The 18,334-nt window shown below is 44.0% G+C and overlaps 1 protein-coding gene across 3 annotated transcripts; it reads right to left on the reverse strand.

Moving 5' to 3' along the window:
- Positions 1-8,469: 8,469 nt before the first annotated feature.
- KLK8 (kallikrein related peptidase 8) lies at positions 8,470-18,242 on the reverse strand. 3 transcript variants are annotated; one of them, XM_072607733.1, is made up of 6 exons: positions 18,119-18,242; positions 17,646-17,735; positions 17,077-17,236; positions 15,846-16,102; positions 10,411-10,544; positions 8,470-8,792 (listed from the first exon to the last, which is right to left on the reverse strand). In XM_072607733.1, exons 2-6 carry the CDS (start codon positions 17,722-17,724, stop codon positions 8,640-8,642), a joined length of 783 nt encoding a protein of 260 aa, XP_072463834.1. In that variant the 5' UTR covers positions 17,725-17,735; positions 18,119-18,242; the 3' UTR covers positions 8,470-8,639. The 3 variants fall into 3 exon arrangements, with proteins under 3 accessions (XP_072463834.1, XP_072463833.1, XP_072463835.1); XM_072607732.1 differs by having other exon boundaries at positions 17,646-17,740; XM_072607734.1 differs by having other exon boundaries at positions 17,110-17,236; positions 17,646-17,740; positions 18,119-18,236.
- Positions 18,243-18,334: the final 92 nt, after the last annotated feature.

Below are 18,334 nucleotides of genomic sequence, written 5' to 3' on the forward strand. Positions count from 1 at the left end.
AATGTTCTCCTTGAAACTATTGGGACAGGGAAGTCAAGGAAGAAGCCATGTGGATATTATTATGGTCCACCTCTCAAGCTGACATTGAACCATCAGTGGTTATTTTTTTGTTCACAGTCATCTAACCAGTTCAGAATTCAATTGTCCCTTCATCTAACCTGCATTTCAACATCTTGTTTGTAAGGATAGGAGAACCAAAATCTGGGTAAATGCTGCCTGCAGCATTTTCCTAGTCTACTGGATGAGTTGCCATATTGCATAATTTCTTCTTGATAAAGTCACATTTGCTTATTTGTTATAACTACTTCCTTTTCAATTTATTCACTCTCCCACTAAAATAAGTGTCATTATTAGAATTAATATAGCACTTTAAGATTGACAAAGTACTTTACAAATATTGTTTTATTTTATCCACACAATAACCCTAAGAGATAGAGGCTATTATTATCCTTATTTTACAGAAAGGGAAACCAAGGCAAAAAGAGATTAAGTGATTTGCCCCACTGGTAAATGTCTATGAATTTGAACTCAGGATTTCCTGACTCCAGGTCCGGCACTCTATCCATGGGACCACATAGGCAGTAAATTTAATAATATAATGTATTGTTGAGATGACAATTTGGAATTTTTTAAGTGACCAAAATGTTCATATCCTTTGACTCATAGATTCTTCTACTATATAAATACCCCAAGAAGGTCAAAGAAATAAAGAAGTGCCCCATATACAGCCAAATTTCATAGCAACAATTCAGGGAGTAGTGAAGTCAGAAGTTAAAAACAGATGCTTTCTGGTGAGCAAATGGCTAAACAAATTTTGGTACATAAATGTAATGAGATATTCCTGCAGTGTAAGAAATAACAACTAGAAAGAATTTAGAAAAGGATGGGGAAATATATGTGAACTGATACGATGAAGCAAGAGAAACCAGGAAAACAAGCTATACTATGAATACACAATTAAAAAGGAAGAAGAAAAAAAACCCAAAAGTAAATGTTGATCAAGGTTGGCCCCGAGAAGCGATGAGCAAATTTCCTAACTTCCTTGTAAAAATAGGGAATTATAGGTGTGGCCAATGACTCTCCACCAATTGATGTGCTGTTTGATTTTGCTGATTTTCTTTTATATATATATATCTGTTACAAGAAAAGATTTGCTACGGATGAGAAGAAAGAGGCATATATTTACAAAAATGACATAGAATAAAATAAAAGGAATTGACAAAATGAATACTATATTTATATACCTCCTAGAATTTTTACCCTCTTCTTTAGAAAAAAAAAAAAGAGTACCATTTGACCTTTTCCAAGCCACAGTAGAATTTTCCCTTTATATTCAATCTTTCAAAAATCACTGACAATGAGGATCTCAAAAATCGTATCTGCCAATTCTTCCCCATAGCCTAAGCTGTTATTGAGTGAACTTTGTATTAAAGGTAAGTAATTATTTTATCTATTTGCTTATCTTTGATTTTAACTACTTTTTTTTTCTTTTTTCCAGTCCAAAGATTACTTTTCCTGGCATAGAAAAAAGAACCAAAGTACAAGCTGGGTAGTTCTGCTACGTCTCCAAGATCTGTTACCATTGTCCCTCCAAGTGGAAGCAGTGGTTCTAGTGCAGGGAAGGGGAACTTTTTGCCTTAAGGTCACATGTGTCCCTCTAGGTCCTTAAGTGAGGCACTTAAGTGAGGATTTGTTCTGTAAAACTTGGACTCAGTCTAAGGGCTGCACCCAAGGACACAAGGCATCCTGTGGCCTTGAGGCTGCAGGTTCCCTCCCCCATTCTGTAATCCTTGTCTTTTTTCTAACGTAGCTTTTTAAAAAAAGTCACTTTTGGGGATTATCCTAACATTCCTTGTTAGCTTCTACTCATCCTGAAATATATCACACCCAATGCTATTTGTAAAAGATTGTGATTCATGATCATAGCGATCATTTATTATTTAATCTTATTCCAGATTTCAAATCTATCTGTTTTGAAATCTAAATTGGCTAGTGAGCTCCCAATGTATTTCTCTCTATCAGTTTCTTTAAACAACTCCCCTTTTCTTCCTTATCAAGTTTGGTTCTTTATCTGCCTTCAGAATCTCATTCTTAATGCTTCCTTATCTTTATTGGACTGACTTACTCTATAGAATTTTAGTCTATAAAATCTTTCCAATTGCTTCCCTGAACCTTTCAAAATCTAAAGTGCATCTCAGATGACTCATGTCTTCGTCATTCTCCAAAGTATTCGATTTAATTCAAGGATAAAATTCAGTATGGCACTGGAAAGAACACGTTGACTTGGCATGCATCTGAGGCAGCATCTCAGCTATTTCCTACTGATGTGACTTGGACAATTCACTTAACCTCCTAGGCCCATGCACTGGAGCCAGGACTAATACCTCTAACTTGTAACATATAAGCAATATTTCCATTACATGACTCATGGTGGGATTTGAGAAAAGTACTTGGAAAATATTTTTTAAAATGTGTATTAATATTGTTAAGATAGAATTATCAGACTTCTTTCAGTAAAATTTCAATAATTTTTCCTTCAGTAACCAGTTAAATCCTTGTTAGTCAAAATAAGGTCTAGAACAGCAGTTCCTCTCAACCCATATTTTCAGTGTGAAACTATCATTATCGTAAGTCAAGAAAATATTGATTGCTCTGTTTTTGATAGCTAGAAAGTTCCAGAAGATGTCTGGATAATTACAGCACTTCATCATGTCCTTGTATTGGACTTATAATTTTCTCCAATTCATCTGTTTCCACCTTCTATTTAGGTGGTCTAGAATGCTCTCATGCCAAAACAGCAACTTTTTCTGCCTCTTTGGATCTTCACTCAGTTCTCTACACCATGCCTATCTCCTCTGGTTTCTATGTTTCTTTGAATGAACACATCTTTTTAATATAGAATGGTGCTCCCCCTCCCAGCTTGACCTATGAAGTTCCAATGATTCCATTCCATGATCTTCCAAAGCCATATTTCAATCATAATTCCTATCTTTCAAGGTAGTAATGACACTTGCAAGATGAAATGTCCCTCTTCACCATGGGATCACTAATTCACTTTACTTACTTCCCATAATTTGTACATTTTTGAAAAGACTTCTAAGAATTCGAGCTTTATTTCTCTCTGTTCTTGGATTTTGTATCCTGAGCTTCTAGTCATCTTTAAAATGATTTTTCTTGCTATAATGTCAGTATTTTCTCTATTACCTAGCTTAGTATATACATTTAAAGAGTTCTCCCTCCCCTTTCCTTTTCAGTTTAAAAATATGGACCTTTGCCCATTTGTAAGTCATTCTTGTACAGTCATACTGCTCTGCCAAAAAAAGAGGTCTTATCTTGCTCATGATTTCTCCCAGTTTCCAAAATAAACAATCCTGAGGCAGTAATTCAGTTAGGTACCAGTCTGGAAATTCTACTTCTTCTTGATTCTATTTGCTATTATAAGGCAACATCAGCTTGGAACAGAGATTGGTACAGACCATAGGTCTATTGCTAAAAACTGCTGACGTCCTGCTACAATGGCTCAGCTCCCCTAATCCCTAAGTGTAATAGGAAAAAGGGACTCAGGAAGTAGAGCATTGGGAAAGAGACTGGAGAAGCCCTCAGGAGACAGCATAGAACCACTCCTATCACCCTCCCCCTCTGTACTCCTGCCAGCATCCTAAAATTCCTCAGGCTCTCTCCTAGCTTCTGTGTCTCTGATTATCTCTCTTCCTGCAGAAGCCTAGCAAAGGAAGATCATTCTGTATACAGAGTGCTCCTGAGGTTCCTAGGGGAGGAAAGACATCACAGCTGCCTCCTACAGAGTGATGGAAGGGAGCCTGGGGTTAAAATCAGAACACCTCTTTGCATTATTGTCTTTTTCTCAATAAATATATTTGTAAAGTACTTTTGCAAACTGTAAAGTGCTATGTGAATGGTCAGATCAGTCAGTTCTTCAGTCATGTCCAACTCATTGTGACCACATGTAGGGTTTTCTTGGCAAAGATACCAAAGTAGTTTGCCATTTCCTTTTCCAGCCCATTTTACAGATAAGGAAACTAAAGCAAACAAGATTAAGTAACTTGCCCAGGGTCTGAGGTCACATTTGAACTTGGATCCTCCTGACTCCAGGACCTGCCCTCTATCTACTGAGGGGGTACAGTGGATAGAGCACCAGTGCAGGAGTCAGGAGGACCTGAGTTCAAATCTCACCTCAAACACTTGACACTCACTAGCTGTGTGACTTTGGGCAAGTCACTTAATCCCAATTGCCTCATCCTGGGTCATCTCCAGTCATCCTGATGAATATCTGGTCACTGGATCCAGATGGCTCTGGAGGAGAAGTGAGGTTGGTGACCTGCACAGCCCTCCCTCACTCAAAACAAAGTCAAGTTCAAGTTATGTCATCATTCTCTGATGGCATGGTCTTCTTTGACAACAAAGGATGAACATATACCTTTTCTCAATATGCTTCTTTTATTTCATGTCTTTCACCTGTGTATATCATGGTCTCTGATTTCTCATTGTCTGGCTCTTGATTTTTTTTTTTTTAGTTCTTGGTCTCTCTCTGTTGAGAGCAGAAATTTGCTGGTTTGCATTTGTATCTCTAGCACTTAGCATAGTGCCTGGCAAACATTAAACAAATGCTTTTTAAAAAAAAAATTCCTTCATTTATTTGATAGAGAAAAGGGGGATTAAGGGGTTAAGTTGTTGCATACACAATCATATATGGTCACAGTTGCTTTGTCAATTGATTATACTCATTTTTTTTTGTTTTATGAAGGAGTCTTTGGTCAATGGGCTATTTAGGGATTGGAAGGAAAGAGGGTCTGAAGCTGTGACTTTGTTGTTGTTTTGTCTGTTTTCTCTTTTAAACATTCTTCTGCAAGTAAATATCATAGAGAGTGGTTTGGTCTCTGAGAGTTTAAACGATCTCCCATGATCACACAAATAGGAAGTGTCAAAATCAGGACTTAGATTCCAGATTTCAAAACCTACCTTTTATCCATTACCACCTGCTGCCTCTCACTGGGAAATTACTGTGGGGTGAAAAAATGCATGTGTGGGGATCTATTGAGTCAATCACCCCACCCACACTTAAAGTAACAGCCCAAATACTCTAGCCCTGGTACTTTTATCAGGTGAGATAGTATCTATTGAATCAATTAGCCAAAAGTTTTCATATAATATCCCCCCCTATTATACTCTTTGGGTCTTCTACAAGTAGCAGTCCAGTTCCAAACCCAGTAACTTAAGTTTCCGGAAGTTTAGAGGGGAGAACAGTTCCAACCAAGCCATTGAGAGAGAATCACTCCCAGAAGGGATCAGAGTAAAATCTCTGTCTCCTCCCCTTCTTCAGCCTTGTGATCTCAGAGGATGCAAGGATTTGAATTTCTCTTTGGGGTCCTAACACTATCCCAAGAGCAGCAGTGGGAACCAGAGACATACTAGACACACCACAGAAAGGCATCGTTAAAAGGAGCCCAGAAGAAGGCTGCAATATTTTGAAGGGGAATACCATAATACCTCTAGTGAAGGGACTTTCAGAATCTGGGAGATATTCCCCTTTGCCACATGTATCATCAGCTTATAACAACTCTATATGTTCTTATGGCAATGTATGCCACAGAGTTTGGAGATGTTTTGTACCAACCATTTTCACCACATAACTTTAATAATACCTGTCTGACTGTGTACTTGACAACAACTGATAATCTTAAAAACAGTCACACTGATGGGGGCTCATTAGCTATACTCAGCCTCAGTTCATATGATACAAATATACAGAGAAAAATGCATCATAGGAAGAGATCATAGAGGTCACTGATGAAGAAACCAAAGGCCAGAGTACTTAAATTACTTGGCCAAGGGCACACAACTATTAAACATGAGAGTTGGGATTTGAACCCAGGTGCAAATTCAGCACTTGTCAGTTAAGACTTTCTTTCTCTCAATAAACTTCTTTTAAGTCCTGGATTTCAAATCAGAACTCAGCACAAATACTGATTTTTCTGCTCTTTATCACTGTAACTTCTGGAAATTGAGCCTTGGCTTAATCATCCCCAAAATGAGAAGGTTGAATTAAAAAAAAAAATCTATCTCAGGTCCCTCTCAGGTCTAAATATCCAGTATTTAGTAGAAGGCACTTAGAAACATTTGGGCTTTGGAAAGAAAAATAAGGGGAGGAGAGGGAGACATAATAAAGATCCAAGATTCCAGGGCTCTAACAAGGCAGTTGGCCTTCAGCAGATCTGGAGTCACCACACCTGGTTTCCTGTCTTAAGAGTTAAATTTAAAAGTCACTTTGCCTCCATTTTCTCAGTTTTAAAATGGGTGGGGGGGTAGTAGGGGTGGTTGAGTCACTTCAATCAAATAGTCCTCTTTGTGATCCCATGTGGGGTCTGTGATCACTTTTGGGGTCACAACTAGTAATATGACCCTGGGCAAGTCACTTAACTCAGTCAAAAATAAGGATAGTCACCTCTATACAGAAGGTAGCTATGAGGTTCAGTGGGTAGAGTGCTGGGCCTGGAGGCAGGAAAACCTGAGTTCAAATCCAGCTTCAGACACTTACTAGCATTTTGACCCTGGGCAAGTCGTTTCACTCTGTTTGCCTCAATGGATGGGAAAAGAAAACTGTGAACTGCTCCAGCATCTTTGGCAAGAAAATCCCATCAACAGCATGGTTCACGGGGTGACAAAGAATTCAACATCACTGAACAACAACAACTCCTATGTAACCTACTTCATAAGTATGTTGTGAAGATCAGATGAATATGAATTTTTAAAGAGATCCCTGCCGACCCTTTCCCTGGGATCCTCAGACCATTCTCCTTCTAGATTCCTTAGCTCCCAAACTCACCGAGGATCTAGGCAATGGCTCACCAGGATCTACAATTCTCTGAGATTCAGGTGTACAACTCCCTCAGCATCAACCCCAACCCAAGCTGTTCTAGATGCCAAGATACTAGTCGGTGGGTCCAGGGTCTTTAATCACAGATAAACTGAAAGGGGCGGGACTGGGACTGGCGGGGTGGGAGGACCAGATGTTCTAAGAGTGAGTTAGGTCAGGTGGGCAGAGCCATAATTCTGGAGCTGAAACAGGAGTTGGTGGGGCCTGGAGAGGGTCCAGAAGTAGGGGACTTTTGAGGAAGAGACGGAAGACTAGGATGGTCGCAAGACTAAAATTCCAGGAATTCAGGGAAGGGGAGTAGGGGGAAATGGGGAAAGGACATAGTCTGGGAGCCTGGGCAAAGTGTGAGTGTGACTGGGGGACACAGTCCAGCCTGGAGGGGAGAATCTGGAAGGGAGGGAATGACTTAATGTATTGGGGACCTGGGACAAAAGAAGTGGAGGAAAGACGCGGAGGGTGGAACTAAAGAGCTATGGGGGGAGTGGGAAAGTAAGAGTGTACACATTAGGGTGGGCGGGAACATAAAGCCCTAGTGGCAGGGATAGGCCGTTGGCCTGGGCAGGGCACAGCATGGGAGAGGACAGAGAACGCCAGGTTGGGGGGGCGGAGAAGTAGGGCGTGGTTTAAGAGCAGGCCCAGAATGCCTGGATGCTCCGAGTGAGAGAATGAGAGCCGGGAGGGCTAGGAGCTGCGGGCTGGGACAGGCCTGAGACCAGGCAGAGACAGGCCCCAGGATGCCGTGGCCAGGGTGCAACTGGTCTCGCGAGCCGCGTCCTGGGACTCCAGATAGAAGTGAAGCCGGGGCTAAGATCGGTTGGACTGGAGGCCTGAGTGGCCGTCTGGGCATCCGTCTGTCGGGAGGGTTTGAGAGCATCTTGTGTCTCCAGTCCTTCGGCTCCTCCTCGGAGCTCCACCCGCCTCTGGGGCCCCACCCGCCTCTGGAGTCCAGCCCGAGAGGACGTGCCTCTCTCCGCCCTGGTCCCGGGAGAGATTGGGAAAGAGTTGCCGTCAGGAGGGGAACCCAAGTCCACTGGGGCGGAGCTCAGCTCCCATACCCACAAGACGCCAGCCTCGGGAGGCGGCTGGCCTGAGGACTTGGGGAGCAGGGAGTGTAGAAAACTCTTAAAGGACAGGGAAAGGAGAGCCCGGAGAACAGGAGCGGGGAAGGGGGTTCCAGGAGAATAGCAAAGGGGGCTGAGAGAGAGCCAACGTAGAGATAGAGAAACGGAGAAGGTGGGTGAGAATGACAATACAGACGGGGGAAAGAAGGGTAGCACCAGCGGGAAAGAAAAGAGACTGTCAGAAGTGCAGGGACTGGGGAAGAGTCCAGAGGACAGTATGGATGGCAAAGAGGTGCTGAGGGAAAGCGCCGAGACCAGGGAAAGAAAAGAACAGAGCGCGTGGCGAGATCAAGGCCGGGAGGGAGATCGAAGGGAGGAACGGGGAAAGGGACAGAAACAAGACCTAAACAAGGAGAGATCCAGACACCCACGCACAGTTCCAACCACTGGGGTACGACCCCAAGCCAAGTCTCAAGGAAGGAATCATAGGGAGAACGAAAGAAAGTGGTGCACGCATGACTTGGAGAGCTCCAGGGCTTTGCCTCCGCCCCGTCCTCCTCCTCTCCAGGGACCAAGAGCTTAGCAGCAAAGCGTAGGCCGGTCTAGGGGGAGCACAGCCCGGGCTACTCGTTTATTAAGGGAGAAGGACCGCCCCTCCTCCTTCCTGATCCACTCCCAGAACGATATCAGTTGGCTTTGATGATCTTCTTAATCCACTCCGTATAGCGGCAGACCTTGGCGTAGACGCCTGGTTTATCCGGTTTCCCGCAGGGGTCTGCGCCCCAGGATGTGATGCCCTGGAGAACTCCCTCGCACACCAAAGGGCCCCCCGAGTCACCCTGAATGAATGAGGAGAGGAAACAGTCTGAGTCTCAATGAGCGAAGGATCATTCTTGGGGGGGCGGTGAGGAAGGCGGTAAGAGGCGTCCAGCCTTTACCTTGACAAAGTTAAAGGGACGTTTTAAACTAGCTGAAATCCCTCTTTCTTCCCAGGAAGCCGGGCAACTGTCCTCCCTTGTTGTTGTTCAGTCGTCTCTGACTCTCCTTGACCCCATCTTGGGATTTGCTTGGCAAAGACACTGGAGGGGTTTGGCATTTCAGTCTCCAGCTCATTTTACAGATGAGGAAACCGAGGCAAACAGGATTAAGTGACTTGCCCAGGATCAATCGGTTTGTGTCTGAAGCTGGACTTGAACTCATGAAGATGATTTCAAACCCAGTGCTCTATCCATTTTGCACCTAGCTACCTCAGCCAGTGGGGAAAGGACATTATCCCCCAGTTCCCATCCCTGGTGTTAGGTTTTAACTTCACCTAGAAAACCCAGCAGGGTTTCCACGACATTGGCCCAGCGCCCACAATTGGAAAGAGGCCATTGTCTCCCTGGGGAGGGGAAGGGCCTCAACCAAGGAACCTTAGTGCTAGTTTGAAGAAATAATGACTCCCCAGTCCATGTGCAGACAAACTTATTGTAAGGGGCTTCCCAAGTCACCCCTGTCCCCAGAATATGTGGCCGTTAAAAAAGATGGGGGAAACACTCCCTGGCCTTCTCTTCTCCTGAGTTGTGTAAAACACTCCTCTCCCTTCAAATCATATGATCATGACTGGAAGGGTCCTTAGAGATTATCTAATCCTACCTTCTTATTTTACAGATGGGAAAACTGAGACCCAGATGAGGATAGTGGTCTGACTAAAATAAAAGAGATGCTGAGAACCAGATCCCTGGATTTGAGTCCAGGTCTTTTGGAGGAGTGTGGTTTAGGAGGAAGAGGTAGAGATTTGTAGTCAGAAGCCTTGGGTTCAAATCCAGATCCTGCCACTAATTTACAGCGATGACCCCTACCCTCCTTCCCCCCACCCCACCCCCAGCAAATAAGCAAGTGATGCAGTAAATAGAGGGCTGGACATGTGGAATCAGGAAGAATCATCTTCCTGAGTTCAAATCTGGCTTCAGGCCACTACCTGTGTGACCCTGGGCAAGTCAGTTTCTTCATTTGTAAAATGAGCTGGAAAAAGAAATGACAAACCACTCCAATATCTCTGCGAAGAAAACACGGAATGGCGTCATGAACAGTCAGACGCTACTGGAAAAATACTACAACAAACAAGCAAGAAAAACAAAAAACCAATGTGATCTCCAAAGGCCTTTCCAGTGGCAAGATCCTCTAGTTGTGGGACAGTGGAAATAGCACTGATCTAGAGTCAGAGGCCCTGCATTCAAATCCTGTGGTTGTTCACTTACCACCTGAGTGACCTGGGAGGAATCATTTAACCTTTTTGGGCCTCAGTTTCTTTGTCTGTAAAAGGAGGCGTTTGGCCAAAGGACTTGTAAGGGTCTATGAATTCAAGCAAGGATTCCTTCCCCTGCACCAAGGTGCTATGTTTCTGTGCCTCCCCAAGTCCCTTCATCCAACACCAGTGTCAACCCCACCACCAACTTCTTCCTTGTTATCCCTGACCTGACAGGTGTCCACACCATTGCTGTCCCCTGCACACACCATGCCATCTGAAATCTTGCCTGGGTAAGCCTGCTCACAGAGATCCTGGGACCAGATTTTCAGTTCTGCACATTGCAGGGTGTCAGGAAAGTTCTCTAAGGTTGGGTTTGGGGAGAGAAAGTTGATTAGTAATGGAAAAACTCACAAAATTGGAAAGATTTGCAACTAGAGACTCCACTGCTCTTGCAAAAGCCAATTAGCTTGATGGATGAAGACATGACTAACTCCCACCCTTTCCAGTCTTAGCTTTCCTCATGTATATGGTGGGGGGGGGGGGGGGAGAAGGGGGGAAGAATGATTGAAGAAATGAGAAAGTATAATTTTACAAGGCTCCAATTCGTGAATGCATGGTACAGTGAAAAAGGAATCACAAGGAAAGAAAATGCCAACAAAATCAAGATCCCTAAGAGCATACTTAGATTTGCTTCAAGAATTTTCAATGCATTTTCATAAGTTCAATAAGAGAAATAAAGGAGTCTCCTGGCTCAATAAAGATGGAGTTAAAATTGATTCAAGAAGAAGGCAAAAATAATAAACCTAAAACTCCACATCTTAAAACATTTGGTGGAAAACCTTAGTAAATGGTTGATTGTCTCATGAATACAGTCAAGATGGAAAGTCAAAATGCGGAAGGGAAAGAAGAAATTAACAAGGTTTTTAAAAGCACAACTTGAAGAAGATTGGAGATCTCTCTCAAGACAATAATCTCTCTCAATACTAATCTTAAAGATAATGGGACTGAAGAGCAAAGCCCAGTGATGGAACCTGAACATTCTTGTTCTCCCTCCAAAATATGGTAAATAAATAAGTGGAAAGTCTGCTCATGGGAACTGTTTCCTGAACAGGAGTTTCTTCCATTCTGTGGTAGAAGAGATTCTGGTCCCCATACCTTTACCCTCTTGTATAACCATGGCAAACAAAATTGTTCTCTCACACCGCTCCCCCAATTCTAATCTTGATTTCCTGAAAAGTGACTGCTGAGTTTCAGCTGGAAAAGTCTAGAATCAAATCATTGGAAGAGTCCTCTGACCCCCACACTATCTAACTCTCCTTGTCTCTTTCTCTGTTACTACTTCTGTCTACACCTTCTATATATTAACACTTCTTCCCTGCTGTCTTCTCCTCTCCTCTTTCTTCTCCTCTCCTTTCTTCCCCTTTCCTGTTCCTTCCCCTCATCTCCCCTTCTCCCCTGCTTTCTCCCCTTCCCTCCTCTTACCCTCTCCTCCTGTCCTCTCCTTCCCTTTCCTCTCCTCTCCCCTCCTCTCTTCCTTTCACCTCCCTTTCTCTCCTCTCCGTTCCTCTTCTTCTCTCCTCCCCTCCTTTATTCCCTTTCATCCTCTTATTCTTTCTGCTCTCTTCTCCTCTCCTCTCCCCCCTTCTCTTTCCCTTCTTATGCCCTCTCCTCTCTTTTCCTATCCCTACTCCACTTCTTTCCATGCTTTCTTCTCCTCTTTCTCTTTCTCATTATCTCTCTTCCACACTCTTCCTGTCTCTCCAACCTCTCCCTGAATATGTTCAGGATGGAAAGCCCCCTCCCTCATAAGGACATTACATTGTTAGATAGTTCATTGTTACCCTGTTCTAATAATTAGTTCACAAGCATTTTTTAGGTACCTGCTCTGGTCTAGGCACTGTGCTCAGCACTCCCCTTTGCTCTAGTTGAAATCTGCCCCCTTTGAAATTCCCTGATGTTTCTAGTTCTGCCTCTGAGACCAAAAAGAATGAATCAGATTTCCTTTCCATATAGAAACTCAAGGACAAATCGCACATCCCCTCCCTGCCCTTGCTTCCAAGTGCCTTCCCTCTCCTGGTTACCCTCCTCTGGATCCGCTCCAGAATTTCCACATCCTTCCTAAAATATGTCTCCCCAGAGACATACAAGAAGGGGAGTGACCAGAGAAGAGTGAAGGCCTCCCCTAACCTGCTGGACATTTGACTACTCTCCTGGCATCCTAAGATCCAATGAACTTTTTGGACTAGGCCACACTGCTGATTCTCATTGGACTTAGAGACTAACGAGATACTGGTTCCCCTTCACATAAAATGTGGTCTCCCTGTACCTTCCCTAGTATGTGCTCCCCAAATCTGCAGATCTGGAAATCTGCAGGAAGTTGGGAGAGATGTCTGAAACACTGGATTATGCCATCAGGATGTCAAAAAGCTTTATAATCCAGGACAAGGGGCAGTATACTGCTGTAGCTGCTGCTGCTACTACTACTACCATCACCACCTCTACTATTAATAACAGCCACTACTACTTACTACTAATGATTGCTACCAATGACTTACTACTGCTATTATTACTGTCAATGTTGGTGCTGCTGCTGCTCCTGCTACTACTACTACTATTACTAAGGCAGGTAAGATGCACAGTGGATAGAGTACAGGATGTGGAATCAGGAAGACTTAAATTTAAATCTGGTCTCAGACACTTACTAACTGTGTGGCCCTAAGCAAGACACTTAACCTCTCTTTTCCTCAGTTTCCTCAATTGTAAAATGAAGATAAGAGTAGCACTACCTCACAGGGTTGTTTTGAGGATCAAACGAAATAATAATTGTACAGCACTTAGTACATTACCCTGCTTCGTAGGTGCTATGTAAATCTTAGCTATTACTATTAACACATATAATATATTATATGTTGTTTATATATTTATAGAATAATATATTATTATAAATAACAATATATAATGTAATAATATTGATATATCAATATAATGCTAATCATCACCATAAACATATAAAGTTTGCAAAACACTTTACTAATGTGATCTAATTTAATTGTCACAACAACCCTGGAAAGTATATGCTATTATTATGCCCATTTTTATGGGTCAGGAAACTGAGGCAAACAGTGCTTAAGTGACTTACCCAAGGTCACACACCTAAGTGTCTGAGGCCAGATTTGAACTCAAGTCTTCCTGAGTCCAGGTCTAATGCCCTATCCATTGTACCACCTATAAAAAAGTGCAAAGAAGATGGAAGTTACTGCAATTAAATATAAAGTCTTAGGCTTCAAAACAATCAATGTTGTCTATGTAAGGTGGGAAAGTCATGGCTAGACTAGACTAAAAAAAGATCCAGGAAAGGAAGGAAGAGAGATTAATTCATTAGTTAGTTAATTACAAATTCAACATGGTGGCTGAAAAAGCTAACATTATTTCTGACTCTATCAAGAGAGATTCTTCCAGGAATAGGAAATGAAGATACTATTGAACTCTGTCCAGGCTAGAACACATCTAGTGTTCAGTTGAGGGCACCACATTTTAGGAAGGGCATTGACATGACAGAGGGTATTCTTATGTAAAAAGCAGAACAGGGAGGAGGAGTTTGGCTTGCTCTGTCAGGGGAAACAAAAAGACAGATTTAGACTCGATGTCTGGAAAAATACCCCAATGATTAGAGCTTCCCTAGAGTGGAATGGGTAAACTCTAAAGAACTTGAGATTTTCCCAGAAAGACTGAACAACCCATCACTTGTCCACTGGGTAATAAAAGGTATTCCTTTAAGTTAGTAGTGGACCATGTGGCTGCTGCTGAGGTCTCTTTTGACTTTAAAAACCTATGATTCCCTCAGTGACTTGTTTTGTGTGCTTGTTGTATGTGCTCACACACAGGTGTGTGTGTGTGTGTGTGTGTGTGTGTGTATGTGTTTTAACCAAATCCAAGACTTGATTGCTGTGGTTTAGTTGATTAGATGTGTCTGACTCTCCGTGACCCCATTTGGGGTTTTCTCGGCACAGATAGGAGAGCGATTTGCCATTTCCTTCTCCATCTCATTTTACAGATGAGGAACTTAAGCAAACAGGATTAAGTGACTTGCCTAGGATCACACAGCTAGTAAATGTCTGAGGCTGGATTAAGACTTGATACTTAGTCTGAAAACAGATCCAAGCATACTTTTTTTTTTTTACTTTACTTTCCTTGAGGGTTTTGTTTTTTTTTTTTGCTCTATGTTTTCTTTCACAACATGACTATTATGGAAATGTTTTGCATGACTGCACATGTATAGCTTATATTGAATCATTTACCTTCTCAATGAGGGCATGGAGGGGAGGGAGGGAGAAAATTTGGAACTCAAAAGTTTAAAAAACAAATGTTAAAAATTGTTTTTACACATAACCGGGGAAAAACAAAATACTAACTAAATTTTTGAAAAAGGCAAAAAATAGAATGGAAAGAATCTTAGAAAATAAAAGATTTGACGCTTATCCCTATAAAATTTCACCTTATGAGTTTCAGCCCATCATTTCCACTTAGTGAGAGATTTTTGAGTCCTAAAGTATGATTCCATTTATAATAATGCTCTTTCACGAATCCCCAATTCTATTTTTTAAATTACTTTGAAATGTTGTAGCTCGTCTTGACTTATTCTATAGGAACCAACTCAAGTCTCGTTTGCTTCAGGAGGCAGGTTAGCATACTAACAATAATAGCTAGCATTTATATAGTGCTTTCACATCCAAGGCACTTTATAAACATTATCGCATTTGATCCTCACATTTCCCTCTCTAGGCCCAAGTTTCCTAATATTTAAAATAAGGACTAATCCGAGGTGGGGAACCTGCAGCCTCAAGGCCACATGTGACCCTCTAGGTCCTCAAGTGTGACCCTTTGAGTGAATCCAAACTTCCCAGAACAAATAACCCCTAATAAAAGGATTTGTTCGCAAAACTTGGATTCAATTCTCAAACTTTTCCATGTCAGAATCTCTGTACACTCTTATAAATTATTAAAGGTCTCCCCCCGACCCCAAGAGCTCTTGCTTATGTGGGTTATATCTATATTAACCCCATTAGAAATTAAAATATTTTAGTATTATCATGAAAGCAATTTCGATGGGAGCACACCTAGAATGTGCCCTTCCTATTCTGTCATTCTCTATTCTGGTGATTCTCACCATCTGTATTCTCAGGGCTCTGTGAGTTCTGACGTTCTAAGTTCTACATTCTAAGGTTTATTCTAGCTCTGATGTACTGTAGAGCACCTTCCAGTTTCAATGTGCTATATACCAACGGCCTCTAAGGTAGAACATTCTATGCTCTTCAGAATAAAATCCGGGAGAATACGGAACCTTCACACCTGGATAGGCTTGCTAGATCTTTTGATCAAAGTGTTCCCACTGTTTCCCTGAGGGTCTTAGGATCCTCCAACTCTGTCCCAGCAGCACCACATGTCAGCACCACACAGCCAACAGAGCTCTGTACTTAGAATGGGATGATTTGGATTTGACTCCTGATTTCTCTACTTCTTAGTGGTTTGACTTTGGACAAGGCATTTCCTCCTTGAGGGCCTCAGTTTTCTCATTTGTCAAATGGGGGGATTGGACCTAACTTTGGAGAGCCTCTTTTTAACTCTAACTTGTAGTCTATCATCCCTCCTTCTGGAGAAGTACCTCGGGGACTGGTGGTGGTACCCCAACCCGATACAATGCATTTCTGGGCAGGCTGAGGGCAGTGGGAGGGAAGTCCAACGGGCTTCACTTGGTCGTTCACTTTGACTGGTTTCTGAAGTCTGAGCAGCATCAGGTCGTGGCTGTTACCATTGGATTCGTTGTGGCAAGGATGTGGGACCGATTTTACTACCTTGAACTTTTGCTCAGAACTCTCTGGGTTCTGCAGATTCTGCACTCCCAAGTGGACTGTGTACTTCCTGGTGGAGGTGGGAAGAGATTGCATGACCCAGGGATGAATACTCCCAGCACCCACCCTGCGGGGACTGTGGCATTCGGTCCCTTCCCATTTGGGAACCTTGTGCCCTATTCTGGCCCCATTAGGAATCCAGATGTCCAGCCCTCCAACCTCAAGCCCTCTCTCAGGAATCCTGGTAACTGAGCCTCTCTCCCTCAGAGACCCAGGCATGCAGACTCTCAGTCCCCATCCCCTAGGGCTGAAGGCATTTAGTTACTCAGTCCCCACCCCACCAAGGGACACAGGCATCTGTACTGCTGCCCCCTTGGCTCCCCATCCTTTCCCAGCTTTTGTCTCCCACCTAGCCCCTGCCACCTCAGTGACACATCTAACTATAAATCCAGCTCATGCCTCTGAGGGCCCACATAACTGAGATTCCAGCTGTTGTCCCCCAGGGACTCAGCCTTCAAATCCCAGGCTACCCCTTTCAGTCAGTCATTATTCCTACAGCAGCATGAAGGAACAAAGATACGCCCAGATACAAAGACACCCAGAGCTGATAATCCTGTCCTTCAGAGAGCTAGTAGCTCACACCTTCCAAAGGGAAGTAACCACTCACAGGAGGACAGAGCCCCTACTTGAGGACTCAGGCTCTTCCTCCTCACTACCTCAATGAAATATATTAGCTAGGAAGATGAGCCGAGGGTCAGACGGTCTTTTTAAGAGATGAACCATCCCCATGCCTTGAGGCACCTGCAAGGCACTTGGTCCCTAGCTTCAGCTTTCTCAATGACCGGGGTATCCATCTCCCAAGTCCCAAGGCCTTGGGAGGATAATCTTACCCCTCCCATCAACAGTGATCTGTCACTGAGAGAGACAGTGAGATAGAGACCAGCCTATGGATGAGTTTTGCCCAGTCTCTAAACCCTCCTTCAGGACCCAGGTACTCTTCTCCCCCAGGCCCTGCTCTCTTAGGGACCCAAGCATCAGGCTCACGGTTTTTGACAGTGGGCTGCTGTGAGTACCCACTGAGGGGCCACCAGGACTCCCCCACAGAGGAGTTTCACATCCTTCAACAAGCCAGCTTGCCAGGGTTGGGAATGAGGTTCACACGGCTGTGCCCCCAGCACCCTGGAGTCTTCTGCCATGAGAGACCCTGAAAGAGCAAGTGACGGGGTGGTGGTTATTAAGCTGACCTGCAGGAAGGTATAAGAATGAGACAGAAATGCCTTCCTATGATACCCCAACAGTCTACACTTCCACTCTTCCTTCCTCCATGCCCCATACTGATCCACTCTGTGTGTTTTCACTCACTTCTATAGCCTCTCAGAAATATTCCCAACCTTCTATGTCTGCACAGGCAGCCAGCCACACTCCAGTGGGCTCTCAGAAAGGGTCCCATAGCTCCCCCACAATCCCTCAGATCCTCCCAAACTAGAAACCCTTCCCAAGTGTTCCCACATTTTTTTTTCAGTGCGGACACCTCCCCCCATAACCTCAGAATAACAAGGAAAATATACTTTGGGTGTGTTTCCCACAAGCCGGAATCCCCTTCCCCACCTCACCTGCACAAGTGGTCAGGAGCAGTGGGAGGAAGGTCCAACGTTTCCAGGTGTGAGAGTGAGACCCTGCAGAGGGTCCCATGGCAGGGCCTGCTGGGCTGGGCAATGGGGGGAAAGTCAGGTGGGGACTAATCCTGGAGCGGGGAGGGAGCAGGGAAGGATCGGGACCAAGTTCCAGATATCTAGCCTTGAAATGAAGGACCTGGGCATGGGTGGTGGGGGGAGGGGGGAAAGAGGGGGGAACTGGGGGAGAGAAGGGCTAGGAGATGGATAATCAGAGTGACCGGATCCTTGAGTAGAGTAGGAGACAGGATGCCTGGATCTTTGTGGGGACGGGTGGTTTGAGAATGGATGGCTTAGATGTCTGGCGCCTGACGTGGAAGGGAGAGAAGGATGCCTAAGGTCCCTATTAGGAGACCTACTCCCCTGAGCCCCTAAAGGCAGAGCTGGGGCCCGGTCACTATTGGCTTCCTCACCTTAAGGACTCCTCCAGGCGGAGTTCTGGGCACAGGCTCCTGGCTGGTTCCCCCCTTAGGGCTCCTATGAAGCTCCACGTCCCTTGGTCCCCAGATATCACCAATTCCTTGGGCCAGAGCCTTTAAAGGAGGCGGACCCAGCCCTGCCCTGCCCCTCCTCGCCCCGCCCCGCCTCTTCTCGGGAGACCGTCCTTTCATAGGGAGCAGGGACCCAGA

The sequence above is a fragment of the Notamacropus eugenii genome, chromosome 5 (assembly GCF_028372415.1).
Source record: "Notamacropus eugenii isolate mMacEug1 chromosome 5, mMacEug1.pri_v2, whole genome shotgun sequence".
Taxonomy (NCBI): domain Eukaryota; kingdom Metazoa; phylum Chordata; class Mammalia; order Diprotodontia; family Macropodidae; genus Notamacropus; species Notamacropus eugenii.

Excerpts from the sequence above, each read along its gene's own strand:
- KLK8 (XM_072607733.1), bottom strand. The coding sequence starts at position 17,724 with ATGGGACCCTCTGCAGGGTCTCACTCTCACACCTGGAAACGTTGGACC. Across the intron at positions 16,103-17,076 it reads GCAGCCCACTGTCAAAAACC|GAAGTACACAGTCCACTTGG; the intron begins GTGAGCCTGATG and ends CACCTCCACCAG. Across the intron at positions 8,793-10,410 it reads ATGGTGTGGACACCTGTCAG|GGTGACTCGGGGGGCCCTTT; the intron begins GTCAGGGATAAC and ends TCATTCATTCAG.